At 45.8% G+C, this 13,749-nt stretch overlaps 1 protein-coding gene across 4 annotated transcripts; it reads right to left on the bottom strand.

Moving 5' to 3' along the window:
* Window positions 1-399: 399 nt before the first annotated feature.
* Window positions 400-8,315, bottom strand: TICAM1 (toll like receptor adaptor molecule 1). 4 transcript variants are annotated; one of them, XM_027850981.1, is made up of 2 exons: window positions 7,871-8,315; window positions 400-3,025 (listed from the first exon to the last, which is right to left on the bottom strand). In XM_027850981.1, the coding sequence occupies exon 2, from the start codon at window positions 2,893-2,895 to the stop codon at window positions 787-789; it is 2,109 nt and encodes a 702-aa protein (XP_027706782.1). In that variant the 5' UTR covers window positions 2,896-3,025; window positions 7,871-8,315; the 3' UTR covers window positions 400-786. The 4 variants fall into 4 exon arrangements, with proteins under 4 accessions (XP_027706782.1, XP_027706785.1, XP_027706781.1 ...); XM_027850984.1 differs by having other exon boundaries at window positions 400-3,019; XM_027850980.1 differs by lacking the exon at window positions 7,871-8,315 and adding an exon at window positions 7,110-7,287.
* Between the last annotated feature and the right edge of the window lie 5,434 nt (window positions 8,316-13,749).

Genomic DNA, 13,749 nt, shown 5'->3' with positions numbered 1-13,749 from the left:
TCTATCCAAACCTCCCCCAAAACAAAAACAAAAACAACCCAGTTCCAGTGCCTAGTTCTATGCACAAAGTAGGCATCCATTTGTGTCTTTTGATGGTGGTGGTAATGACCTTCCCTCCCCTCCAATACATTCAAATACATTAAATCTCAAACCCAGAAGACCCAACCAGAGGAAGACCAACTTGCCTAGCACCCACTTCACAAGTGGTAGAGTCTAAGTGGAGAATCAGGGAAAGGAGAAGAGGGTCCCAGACAGAAGATCACTATCAGATGTTGCTTCCTTGATGATGTTCTGAGCAGCGAGGGGATATTGAGCTGGAAGCTTTCAACCAAGGCTCCTTTCCAGACCCTGGAAAGAAATGGGACAACAGTACCAAAAAAGGAAAATGCTGCATCTCTCTACTTGCACAATTCTGTGGCTTTCTTTAATGCTCCATGTCCCTTGAGGGAGACCAGGCAACGAACAGGGATGATGGCGATGCTTTCTTCCACTCTTAGCCCTACATGCCATCCTTGAGATGATGAAATTCTCAATTCTAGCCATTACTAGTTGTGTGACGTCAGGGAAGTCACCCATCTTTTCTGGACTTCAGTTTTCTAATCTGTAAAATGAGGGTGTTGGACTGAAGGGCTTCTCAGATGCCTTTCAGTTCTAAATTTGTGATCCTAGCTGTGGACATTTCTCTAGCACTGGCCCATGCTTGTTCTCCTGGTTCCTCAGACCAGCGGTGGCAGCAGGGTCCTGCTGAACAGTGGAGCAAGGGCTCTGGACCTTACCTGGGTCTTCTCACTCTCCCTCAGTTCTCTCCTCTTCATTGGGGCCCTGCCCTTCCCTCCGGCCCCACATGTAGTTATTGAGACCCAATTGTACCATATGAGCATTATGGATGATAAGAGGCTGGGCCCCGGCACCCTGAGGGTCCAGCTGGGGGTTTGAAATGGGGCCAGGGGGAAAAGACATAGGTGGGATCAAATGATTGGGCTGGAAAGCTGAAGGAGCAGTGGTGAACTGAGGGGGGAAACTACATGCCCAAGGATGTGGCATTGGCATCCTGTAGCCTTGAGCAAAGGATGCTTGATTTGGGAAAGCCAAGGTGAGATTCTGTAACTGCTGTTGCAGAAGGCTATAGTGATATGCTAAGTCGGAGAGGGCACTCTCCTTCTGGGAGACCCTCTCCCTGTCCTCTGCCATCTGCTGAGTCTGCTCCTGGATGGCCCGGATTTCCTGTTGTTTCTTCCACACTTCCCTCTGGGCTTGTAGCCTCCGAGGGTTGAAGGTGCTACTGACTTTCTTGGAGAAGACAGGAGAACTCTCATCCAGGCTTACCAGGCCTTTCAGCAGTGGGGAGACCTTGGCAGATTTCAGTGTGCTCTCCCGGGGAAAGAAGGGGATGACGGAGTTCTCCTTCTCACTCCTCGTGAGGGAGTTCATTAGCGCCACATGCACCTGGTGGAGGCTCATGCGGCAATCAAAGTGTTTTGTGAGCAGTAGCACCGTAAAGGCGGAGTTGTCAATGGCGTCTTGCAAGCACCGTAGCTCGAAACGGCCAGGGACCTGAAATTCCTCACAGAATGTGGTGCCATCTGGTACGCCCAGGCTCTCTAGGGTATCCCGGACTCGAAGGGCAATATCTTCATCCTCCTGGGCGTGGAGGATCACAAAGCTGAAGAAACGCTGTCCTGTGTCCAGCTCGGGTCCTGAGGGCAGTGAAGACCACGGAGATGGAGAAGGATCCTGGGTAGAGATGGGAGGTCTTGGACTTGTGGTCTTCTTTGGAAAATCACTCTCTTGCACAGGGAGTGGGGTGGCCTTCCCTTCTCCAGCAGGAGGGACTGACATGGGAGGCAATTCTGGAAGCACCCTAAAACTGTCTTTGGAGACAAGAGTTTCTGCAGGCTTCACTGAGGCTGGCTGTAGAGATGTGGGGTCAGAAAGTGCTTTAAAACATTCCACAGGAGAATGTGTGCTGGTCTCAGGGGCCACTGGGGTTGTAGGAGATGGGGGGGTGGAGGAGCTGGGAACCCGAGAATCAGAAACCACTGAGGCCGAGCTGTTTAGCTGTACAGGGAGTGAGGCGGCTGGGTCTGAACAAGGCCAGCTCATCTCCTCTGGTTCCTGCCTGGCCTGTGGTTCAGGATCCTGTGTGGAATTGGTTGGAGGGTCCTCACACAATTTACTGGGGCCTCTGGGGCTCCTTTTCTGAGGCTGGTGGGTGAGGAAAGGCAAAGTGGGAGACTGACTGATCTGCAGGTTGCTGGCAAAAGAGGCGGGACTACCGGTAGAACGTAAGGATAAGGGAAGTGACTCAGTTGCCAGAAAATCTGACCTGGCCTTGATGGGCCAGGGGTGACTACTGACCCTACAGGCTGGGGCTGAGGACACTGGAAGGCAGCTCACATCTGACCTGAGCATCTGGAAACTCTCAGCCCCATGGATATCCTGGCCACACTGGGACTGGGCCTCAGCCAGGATGCTGTCCAACCGAGCATCATGACACAGGCTGAGGGCCTGAATGGCGGCTTGGTAGGCTTGGTTCCGGGATGAAGCCTCACATAGCTTTTCTTCTACTAGTAACTGGTAAATGCGGGCAACAGCCAATCGGATGTCTGCCTGCTCTTCACATGACAAAAGGTCTTCCTGGTTCAGGAGAGGCCCTGTCCCCTCCCAAGTTCTAGCCACAGAGAGTGCCACCTTATCTCCTCTCAGTGAGTCCAAGATGATCCTAGCCTCTGTCTCCTGCCCCAGAGTCAGGAGGACCATGGTGTGTAGGAAGCTGCTGGCTTTGGAGCCTGGCCTAGGGGCCTTCAACTTATGTTTGAGGTAAAGGAGTTTGTCCTGCCCAGCTTGGTGTAAGATGTCAAAAGCTCCCTTCAAGCTTGGGGCGTCCTCTGCCATCTTTGGCCACCTGGAGAAAGGGTAGACATGGCATGTTCTGCTCTGTCTGCCTGAGAAGGAGAGGGTCCTCTGGTTCTGACCCCAGTACTTCAGGCCTCCAAAATCCTGCCTTCAGGCATTTCAACTGTATCTGCAGCAAACAGAATGGAAGCAGAGTTAGTGTTTTACTCATGTTCTTCCTTCCCACCCCTACCCCCACTGCATAACATTCCCTTTCCTCTACTTCTCAGGTGAGCCAGCCTAGCTATGGTAGCAAGGCACCCTGAGGGATGTGCCAGGAGAGTGATACTACCACCCCCATTTCAACCACCACTTCTCCCCTCAGACATGCCCCAGAAGAGGTAGTCCAGGATGTTGGCCCCAAGAACCTTAGGAATAACTATGGCTTCCAACACTAGTGCCTCTGCTTCCAGCCCAACCCCAGCAGCCATAATCCCAGGGAGCAACCCCTATGGAGATGCAACCTGGCAGCGGCTTCTTTGGGCAGAGAGCCCCTGCCTCCAAAAATCAAATTCTTGCCATCGCACTCCTTCAAATGACTCAGTGTTGGAAATGGACAGGAGTATCAGTAGAAATATTAAAGATGCTGCATTAATGTGTGCTTTGTGTCCGTATCCCAAACACCATGGGACCTCTCCATGTGACTTGAAGGTGAAACCTCCTATATGTGTCAAGCTCACTTTAGAATGTAGCTTGTGAGCAGAGACTAGCTTGTTTTTCTATTTGTATCCATAGCATTCAGTGTAATAATTCAATCATTTTTCTTTCTTTCAAATCCTAGCAGCATTCCTCCAAGAAGCCTTCTCTGACTATCACAGCCCTTCCCGATAACAATGCCTCCTACTTCAAAGGGCATTTGAGATTTACAACAAGCTCTCCTCACAACAACCCTGTGAGGTGAGTGCTAGGAAGAGGATTATCCACAATTTACAGATGAGGACACTGAGGTTCAAAAAGGGAAAGTGATTTATCTAAGGTCCCATACTAGTGAGTATAAGAGCTGGGATTCATAGGAATTAGAGCCAGAAGGAAGCTTATAGATCATCTGGTCAAATGCCTTCATGTTTCAGATGAAGAAACTGAGGCCCATAGAAGAAAAATGCCCAGGGTGACATAGATAAGAAGCAGTTGAATCAGGATTTGACTTCAGGTCTTCGCTCCAAGTCCCAGAGCTCTATACTATACTATCTTTCTCTCCCTTCTCTGAGTTCTTATTGAACTTAGCATCCATACCACAGATCGGCACATAATTGTTCTCAGCATGTAAATCTGTCCTCCTAACTAGACTGAAAACTCCCTGAGGACAGGCACTGGGGCTGCTCCTTCTTCCTCCTCCCTCCCTGCCTTCCACAGAGCTGGTGTGAGGAATGTGTAAATATAGGGTCCTGGAGCAGGAACATAATAGCTAACATGGGAAAAATCTGGCTCTTTCTCTTCCTATCATCAAGACAAGCTTTGGAGTCTTATAGACAGATCCCTGCTCTTGAACATAGGTGACCTGGGTTCCCACCCCAGCCCTGACTCTTATTAGCAATGTGATCTTAAATCCAATTTGCTTGCAAGTCAAGACGTCACCCCCCTGACGTCATTAGTCTTCTTCCAGAATGAAGGAAAAACAACAATCTGTGAGTAGTAGTAGCTGCCCCGATGGCCCCCAGTGACTCAAGTGGGCAAATCAGAACACTACAGAATGGAAGGATGAGAAGGGAGCTCCCGGCCAATCCAGTCCCACCCACATTTGAACAAGAATCCCTTCAACAATTTATCTGACAAGTGCATCATCCAGCCAATGCTTGGAGACCTCCAATCATGGGCCACTCACTACTTCACGAGGCAGCCCACACCTCCTTTGGACCACTCTGACTGTTAGGATGTTACCCTACAGTAATCCAAATCTGTCTCCCAGCAGTTCCCATGCATCATTCCCAGTTGTGTCCTCTGGGGCAAGCAAAATGAGTCTAATCCATCTTTCACCAAAAGCCCTGCAAATATTTAAAGAGAGCCAACACATCCCCCACACGTCTCATGAGAAGCTCTGCTTGGTTGTGCTCCGTGAATGCCATGGCTTCCTCAAGATAAACTGATCTCCTTACATCTCATCACACCATACAGACTGACTCAGCTTTTGATACTCAACATCTTCTGAGCCCCTCTCCCCTCTGAATGGAGGGCAAATGGAGGTTCTGGTTCAAAACACTCCAGATTAGCAGAGCATCAAAAGTTGATGATAAATTTGAGATGATGTGGATATGTTAACTTTGAAGTTTTATCAAAACTTTGAGATGATTTGGATGTTAATGAACTAGCCCCAAGGTGGCACAGATAAGAGTTGGTCTGTTTCAAAAACAAAAACAAAAGATCCTATAAAAATGAGACTTCAACCCTCTTCCAGCTCCATTGGGTCCATGCTGCCTAGTGCTTCCAACTCTAATATGGTTATGGGAGTGATACTTTCTACCTCTCCCCCTTCCCAACCTCTTCCCCACATTGCCTGCCTTCCTTCACCATCCCATCCCCTGTCCTCACACTGCCATCCACCTCTGTATCCTTTTTGCTGCTTGTCTCTGTATTTTCTGTACTATTGGCCTTCATTGAAGTGTGACTGCTGTCCTATTTCTGGCTGCCAATCAGGGTCTTTCCTGGAGAGTGCCCCAAAAACTGGGCAAGCCTGCCCCCAGTTCATAACTTCATAAATTACCAATTCATCCATCATAATGTCAAAGACCAAACTGGTTTTTCCCCCATCTCGTGTCCAGCACCAGCAAACAGCAACAGATTTCATTACTAAGAGCTGGAGCAAATAGAGAGTTTAGTTAAGACCTGGTAGGTCTCTCTCTGTCCCCAATTCAATTCACCAAGCACTTAATAGTGAGCAGATCTGACCTTGTCAATTCTCTGCTCAAGAAGCTTCTTCAGTGGCTTTTTAGCATTTTTAGAATAAAATATAAATTCTAGCCACCCAGGTTTATAACTTGTATTTGATCCTTAACTCTCACTTACACCACTCCCAATAACCAATAAATTGCCAGTTTTGTAAACTGAAAATCTCTCCAGTATATCCCTGTTCTCTCTTCCCTAGGTAAAGACTGAAGAGAAAACAGGTATTTGCTATCTTCCTTCTCCTTATGTACAAAGCAAAAGGCCCTATAGATTTTAGCAGGCATTTTGATAAAATAATAATAAAACTGATTTGGTTTTTTAAAAATAATGAAGTGAAAATTATTGATCAGAAATATTTTAGTAATACGAAGTCAGAGATATGATTGTCCTAGCACTCAAGTACCTTTGTAAACAAAACTGAACAAAGGAAAAAGGTAGCATTTGGGTTGGGCTGTTAAGAGCATGGTTAGGAATTCAAGGTGTAAAGGGGTGGGGATCCGGGGAGGAGGGTGGGGAAGACATTTCAAGCATAGGGTACAGGGTGAGCAAAGCCATCAAGGTAGCAAAGCTCAGGAAATGTCTGGAGCACAGAGAGAACTATTAAGTTTGGCTGAGAGATTGTAGGAAAGAATACTGGAAAAGGTAAGGTGTAAACTGTCAGATTTATCTTCCTGAGTTCAAATCTGGCTTCAGACACTTGCTATGTGACCCTGGGCGATTCACTTCACCCTGTTTGCCTCAGTTTCCTCTTCTGTAAAAGGAGCTGTAAAAAAAATGGCAAATCACTCCAGCATCTCTGCCAAGAAAACCCCAAATGGGGTCATGAAGAGTCAGCTGTGGCCGAACAAACTGACAGGAGTTCTTAACTTTTTTGGTGTTTGGGGTCATGGGTCCCTTGGGCAATCTGAGGAAAACCTATGAGCACCTTTTCAGAACAACGATTTTAAATGCAGAAGATTAAAATACAGAGGATTCCAAAGGAAACCAATTCTATTGAAATACAGTTACCAAAATAGATTAAAAAAACTCCTAAGGTAAAGGAACGTCTGGGAGAGTAATTTAACCTTTGCTCAGTAATCCGCAGAGCTGTGTGACGCCTAGATCTGTGACTAAGGTTGTGGAGGCAGTAATATCTGTCCTAATAGGTACTTAATTCCAACCTCCTACCCTTTCCTTTTTCCTCCCAACTCTTGCTTGCCAGAGTGAGGAATTGATCAGCTACTACCACAAGGGAAAGAGACTGTGGATCCACGTGGGGTCCTGGGCCAAGGTCACCCAGGAAATGGTGGACTTCCCTGCCCCCACTGGACTCCGCAGCATCACCCTCCCCTTACCTTTCCTTAGAAGTTCTGAGTGCCAGAGTGCTTAGGCTGGAACATACAGAGAAGCCAGATAGAAGGAGCCAAAGAATTTCCCAGGACCTGGGGGCCGCTAGCTGCCCCGGAATGAAGATTCTAGTCTCAGTCCCGCTAGACAAGGCGCAGCACACCAGCGGCTCCCGCCGTGGAGGCTGGATGCGGAAGCTGGACAACCAGATGGGTCATGGAAACTTTTAGCGACGCGTTCAGAGTCCGGCCCGGCCCCTCCCTCAGACGTTTGAGTGGCATGAAGATTTTCCCTTTTCTCCCAGCCACAGGAGGGGACTGATTGGGACTTCTCCAGGAGCCAGATCCGTTTCAGGGCATAAAGAGGTAGGGGAGGCATCGCTCTCCTATGGGTACTCAGAGCAAACTGCATGCCCCAGGCAGGCAGAGCCAGGAAGGGTCCTCCTGGACCCCAGGAATGGGAGAACTCCTAAACTCCAACCCTGGAGGAATGGGAATTCCTGCTCTACCAGGGAAGGAAAGGGTGCGGAGCTAAAAACTCCGAGGAGGAAGAGGGAGGGATGGAATGAAGCGGGGAAGAAGAGAGGAATTTAGAACAGGGATGAGGGGTGACGCTGGGGTGAGTGACAGTCATTTCAAACGCTGAGTTGAGGGAAAGCTCTAAATGGGTCGAGACTCAACAAGGAGTTCCGAACACTGCGAGGGGAAGCTCCCAACTCTGCGGGATGGAGAACAGAGAAAATTCCGTATTCGGCCTAAGACAGTCATACCCGCCGGAAGTGGGGTGTCCAGGTCTTCTAATCCTGCAGCCCTCCGGAGTGGCTCCCTCGGCCTCCAGAGCTACCCAGGCTGGAAGTGGGAGGAGGTTGGAACCTCGGAGCCACCTACTTTTAAGCCCGGGGAGATGCTTGGATAAGTCAATTAGCTTTTGGCCTGGTCCAAGTAGCTCGGCAGCTATGGGGTGGATCGGTCTGCACCCCAGGGGCAGGGAGGTTTCACCGCCCCAGATCCTTCGGAAGAGCTGGTTGGGGTTCTTCCGCCCTCACTCTCGGCTTTAATGGACCTAGATTCTGGGGGTTTAAAAAAAAACTCACAGGATTACTTCCAATCCGGCTAGGGAAAAGCCCCCATTCTGTCCCTAGCTGCCATTTCCTAACTACCTACTTGGAGGAGGAGAAGTGATGGGGGAGGGGTAGTGGAAGTAGAACTCACTCATAGGGCCAATTTTTTGGAATTGATTTTTTTTTGTTCTTACATTTTTTTTTTCATTTCTTAATGTATCCCCAGTCTCTCCCTCGTGACTGAGCAACCCCATTCTACAGATGAGTAAACTAAGATCCTTAGACGTAAAGTGACCACAATCATTCAATTAAGCGCCTAACAAGAGCGAGGTGCTGGGCTGCATAAACAAATGAAAAAAGGGAAACCAGTTTCTGCCTTTAAAGTGCTTATTCCGCTACAACATTATGTAAAAAAAAATAAATAGGTTGTAACAGGGACCAGTAGAGCGATGGTCTAGGGGTCAGGAAGACCTGCCTTTGAATTTCCCCTCGGTCCCTTACTAGGTTAAGTGACCCTGGATAAGCCACCACCTCTGCCTGCTTCAATTTCTTTTTCTGTAAAATGAGGATAATAACAACACTTAACTTCAGCTATAGAAGTGCTAGCTATTGTTATTAGTTAGGTACAAGATAATTTGAAAATGGACAGACGCCTTGGGGGAGGCGGGGAAAGGGGGGCGGAGACTTCGCGGGGCGGATCCTGAGTCATAAGTGAAGAGGTCATTCCAGAAGTGTGTGAAAACGCCTGGGGCGAGGAAACAACAAAGTTAAAAGTGAAAGCTAGCTTCCCAGACCCACTCCATTTCTCCTAAACCACATTGCCTACCAAGCTGCGTCAGAACCAAAACCCTCCCTAGCAAAAGAGGTTCTGGGAGAAGCCCGGTGAGGCAGGGGCTTGAGGACCCTGGCTCCTCTGCCCTTTCTTATTCCTCCTGGCCTGGCCTGGCTCCTCCTCTCTCACGCCTTCCTTAGTTGAACTGTCCCTCACTCCCCAGGAAAGAAAGAAAGAAAGAGGGGTGTCCCATGGTAGGGTAATAACATCCCCCATTTCCTTAACATTTCAGTACTGTATTCGAAAAGCGCTTTTCTCAGTACCTACCTATGGAGTTTAGGGTTGGAGTCATTTCACAGATTAGGACACAGGGTTATCTGAGAGGTTTAAGTGGCCCCAGGCCTACAATCCCACACCCACTGTGTTTCCAAAGCACTCTGCTTCCATTTTCATAGAAACCCAGAGAAGAAGGGATAGTACAAATATTCTCCCCATTTTACAGATGGAGAATGGGAGTCTAAGTTGCCCACGGTTTCCACAGCTAAAAAAACAAAACAAAACAGTAGTACAGAAACAGCTGCAAGTTGGAACTGTCTCCATACCACTGCTCTTAAGGCTGTTTTTAATACCCCTGAGTTCCCCATCCCTCCCTGCAGAAGGCTGGACTTAGAGTCAGAAAGACCTGAGTTCAAATTCTGCCTTACCAGTGTTACGACCCCTGGATGAGTCACTTAAGTTCTCTCTGCCTCAGTTTCCTCATCTGTAAAAATGAAAGGGGTTGGATTTGATAGCGAAGGTCCCTTCGAGGTCTTAATTTGATCCTCTGCTCTAAATGCAACTCTTCCCCTCCCCCACCGCAAGTTCTGAAAAGATTTTTACTTCTGTTCTCAACACCATCTGCTTCCTTAAAACCTGGTTTCTGCCAAACTTGGACAGACTCATAAAAACCAGACTGCTTCCTACAGCATCCTCTGGTTTTATATCGTAGCAACAACAGCGATGGGCCTGAAAATACCAAGCAAGGCTTCTTCTGTCAAACTTACTACCAGTTTGATGTTAGAGCAAGTGACTTGTTCGCTCATCCTGTATGCCTCACCCAGTAAGCAGCTAAGAGTCTACTTAGGGTGTGCCAGACACTGGGATAAAGGGCAAAAAAAGTCCCCTTGCCCTCAGGGATTTTACATTCTGCTGGGGGAATATATATACAGGAATAAGGACTGGATATTGTGAGAGGAGGCAATGAGCACTAATTAGGGGGTTTGGGTCTCAGAGACCCAATTTGTCTCCAACTTTGGGGAAGTCACTTCACTTTTCTTGGTCCTCAATTCCCTCATCTGTAAATCATGAAGAGTGACAAGTTAAATCATAGGATCATAGCATTGGCTCTGGGAGGTCCCATCCTGGGCTGAGTCTGAGAGTGAGGAGCTCTCAAGGTTCGCTAGGCTGGTTTTGGAATGACAAGAAGCTCAAGCCTCTCCTCAGAGCCATCTCTCTGTACCAGAAGCTATGCCCACCCATCCCACAGGGCCTTTTGGAAGAAACAAATGAGACAGTGAGGGCAGGATGGGTGAGGCAACATGGAAAATCACTATGGGAAATCGGCTGCTGAACAAATGTCTGAGCAGGACAGATGAGAAAACTTAAGTCTGCCCGAATTTGCCACAAGGTATCAAAAAGAGTGCACAGCCTGGAGTTTTGAAAATCTGAGCTCGAATTATGATTGAGTTATTAGCTGTGTGACCCTGGGCAAGTCACTTAACCTCTCTCAGCCTCAGTTTACTCATTTGTAAAATGAAGATAAGGATAGCACCTACTTCCCAGGGTTGTTGGGAATATCAAATGGAATAATACATAGAGCAGGTGAGGGTGGCATCAGATTGGGGTCCTAAGGCCAAGAGGAACCTAGTATTTCTCCCTTCTTTTCCTCCCACCCCAAACTATCTAGAAGCCCTAGATCTCATTCAGCTCAGCTCCTAAGCTCACACCAGATCCTAAGCAAACGCATAGCATTCAGTTAATTCCCAAAGGCAGTTCAGGGCTGTCATCCTCTCCTTGACAAGGAGAAAATAGAGGGCTATAATGCCTCATTGGCCAGAGCCCTTAAAAGAAAAAAAAGTTTGAATTCATCAGAAGAAATACCAACCCAACCAGGAAAATTAAAAATTCACTTGAATTAACCTTCACTCATCCTACTTCTGAGATTCAGCCCACAGACCTACCTAGGTTTCCATCAGTAGCTAGACCTGGGGCCAGGAAGACCCGAGTTCAAATCCAGCCTCAGACACTTACTAGCTGTGTGATTCTGGGTAAGTCACTTAACCTGTCAGGTTCCTCAACTGTAAAGTGGGGATGATAACAGCACCTACCTTAAAGGACTGCTGTGAGTATTGTAGGTCAAATTGTTGGTGTCACCACAAACCAGAACCAAAACCCCCAAACCATAACCCAAATCCAATACCATAAATTTAGAAACCAATGGGTTTATTGAGTTTGTCAGCAAAAGAGCCCCATCCATAGGGGCCAAGACTCTACAGAGGAACAAAAGGACAAAGCTTATATAGGTTTTAATTTAGGCAAGAGGTGGATTGGGTACCTCAAGATTAGGCAAGGTTGTTGTTGGGGACTTGTGGAGAAGGAATAGAGGATGTGGTATCCTGTGATTGAATAGGAAAGGCTCAAGTTAGCTACCTCTTGAAACCCTGCTCTAATAGATTGGACTGTCCTTGCTAGATGGAGGAGGGGGAGGTGGGTTGTGATACAAACAGGGTTGAGGCAAGATACAGGAACCACAGATAAGATGGAGCTGGCTTTAGCCTTCTTGACTAGCCATGATTCCCCTCTCTGAGACCGCTGACAGTCTCACAATTAAAAAAAAAAATTCCCAAATCAGTCCAAGCAGAAATGACAAGCAGCTTACAGAATAGGTAACAGATAACACACACCAAACTAATAAAACAAACAAAATTACGATAAGGTGAAAAAAGAAATCCAGTATGACTGGAGCTTTAGGAGGTGTTGAGTCATTTGGCAGTGGCTATGATTTTCAGGTATCTGGCAAGCACCTCTTGTGCATCTCCCAAACATCTGTTCATGGACCAGAGTAGGTTTGTGGAGGTGTTTCCTTGAGCATCTCCAAGTTTCAGGTCATTTATGAAGATTCTCTTCATAATGCAGTTAAAGCCTGCCAGTGATAGGACTTAGTATAATTTAGTAAAACTTGACAAACTCTAATCAAATTGGCCCTCCAGTAATTAGTTCATGTGGTGAAAACCAGTTTAGACCTTATGGAATTTAGTCTTATGAGCAGCAGAGCTATGGGAAGACCATCAAAGTAGGCTACCCAATAAGGTACCTTCTACTTGCATCCCATTATAGCAATTCAAAGATGCTGGGATATTGCAACAACAAGATTCATTACATTTTAAAAATTACATTTTTACCTGCCATGGCTAGAGAGATTTGCTATGAAAGGAAGAAGGAGGGATATCAACATCAGGACTGTACCTCCAAGCCCAAGCCTAACTGTACAGAGTGACTTAACATAGATGTAACAGAATAAAGCATCCCTAGTTCTGTTTGATTTCAGATGTGTCATCTTTAACTTTTTGGAACAGTCAATCATATAGCAAAGTTCCACATTATTCACAGGGTATCATAGGCAGGCTGAGGATTAACCAGTTGGGAAACATTCCTGTTCAGAAAGGAAATAACTGAGTCAAGAGGATCCTACATTCACCAATGAAAGTTCATCCTTTCAATTTTCCCACCTGTAGCAGTTATTGGATCACACTCCATTTGAACACCTCATGGCATTTCCCATGAATGGTGATCTATGACAATCATTTATTATGACAATAATTCAGACATTTTTACCGAAATTCAAAACTCAGAACAATATCAAATTCCAGTCCATAGAGATTTTACCTCAAATAGCAAGTTTGACTAATCACAGCTTAAGGCTAGATAATTATTATTTCTCTCATGTTGTTGCAGTAACAATTAATAATAAAAAGTTTATCAGGCCTTTCAAAAAAATTCATTCAATATCTTTTTCTTCTTTTTTTTTCTTTTTTTGAGTTTAAACTCATCCTGGTTTAAAAATCAAGCATTAGAAATTAAGAAAATAATTACATACTAGAATTTCACATAAATAGTGACTGTATGATAGTTCACTCTAAATCCAGAAAAGCACTGGCTACTTCCAGGTATAATTTCATAATTTTCATAAACACAAATCATCATATAAGTTACTTTTATATCACAAGCAAATCTGTAAATTCTCCCCCCACTTTGGCAAAAAGTGTTTGTGATACAAGAGGGAAATCTGATTTTCTCAGTTAAACCAGTTCATTATTTTGGAATTTCACAACATTTAGCAAGTTCTTTCAAAGGGCCAATAAGATTTTGTGACCTTGTCCAAGCAGACGGTCCCAAGGAACCTGACAAGTTTACATATAAAGAAATTTTACAAGGCTGGCTTCTTTTTTTTTTTTCTTTTTCACCAAAGTAATTATTCTTCTTCCCTTTTAAAATATGCCCAATTAAATACGTGATAAGTTTTAACATTATGACAATAGCCTCTAACAATTTAATAATTTCACAGCATCCATATCAAAAGGAGTTAAATTTTCCAATGATACAATTGCATCATCTTCTTAATAACATTTCTTATACAATGATTTGTCAAAATTCACAATACAAGAAAATCTAGAAACACATTAAAAACATACACAATATGCATTTTAAAAAATGAAACAAAATTTATTGCCAGTCATATGACATCAATTTAATTGAATGCCTTTCCAAATTATCTTAC

The sequence above is a fragment of the Vombatus ursinus genome, unplaced genomic scaffold (genome assembly GCF_900497805.2).
Source record: "Vombatus ursinus unplaced genomic scaffold, bare-nosed wombat genome assembly UNPS02009173.1, whole genome shotgun sequence".
Lineage (NCBI taxonomy): Eukaryota > Metazoa > Chordata > Mammalia > Diprotodontia > Vombatidae > Vombatus > Vombatus ursinus.
This window is presented reverse-complemented; position numbering and strand designations above follow the sequence as displayed.

What these genes read in the sequence shown, in the direction of transcription:
- TICAM1 (XM_027850981.1), bottom strand. Translation starts at nt 2,895, where the DNA reads ATGGCAGAGGACGCCCCAAGCTTGAAGGGAGCTTTTGACATCTTACAC.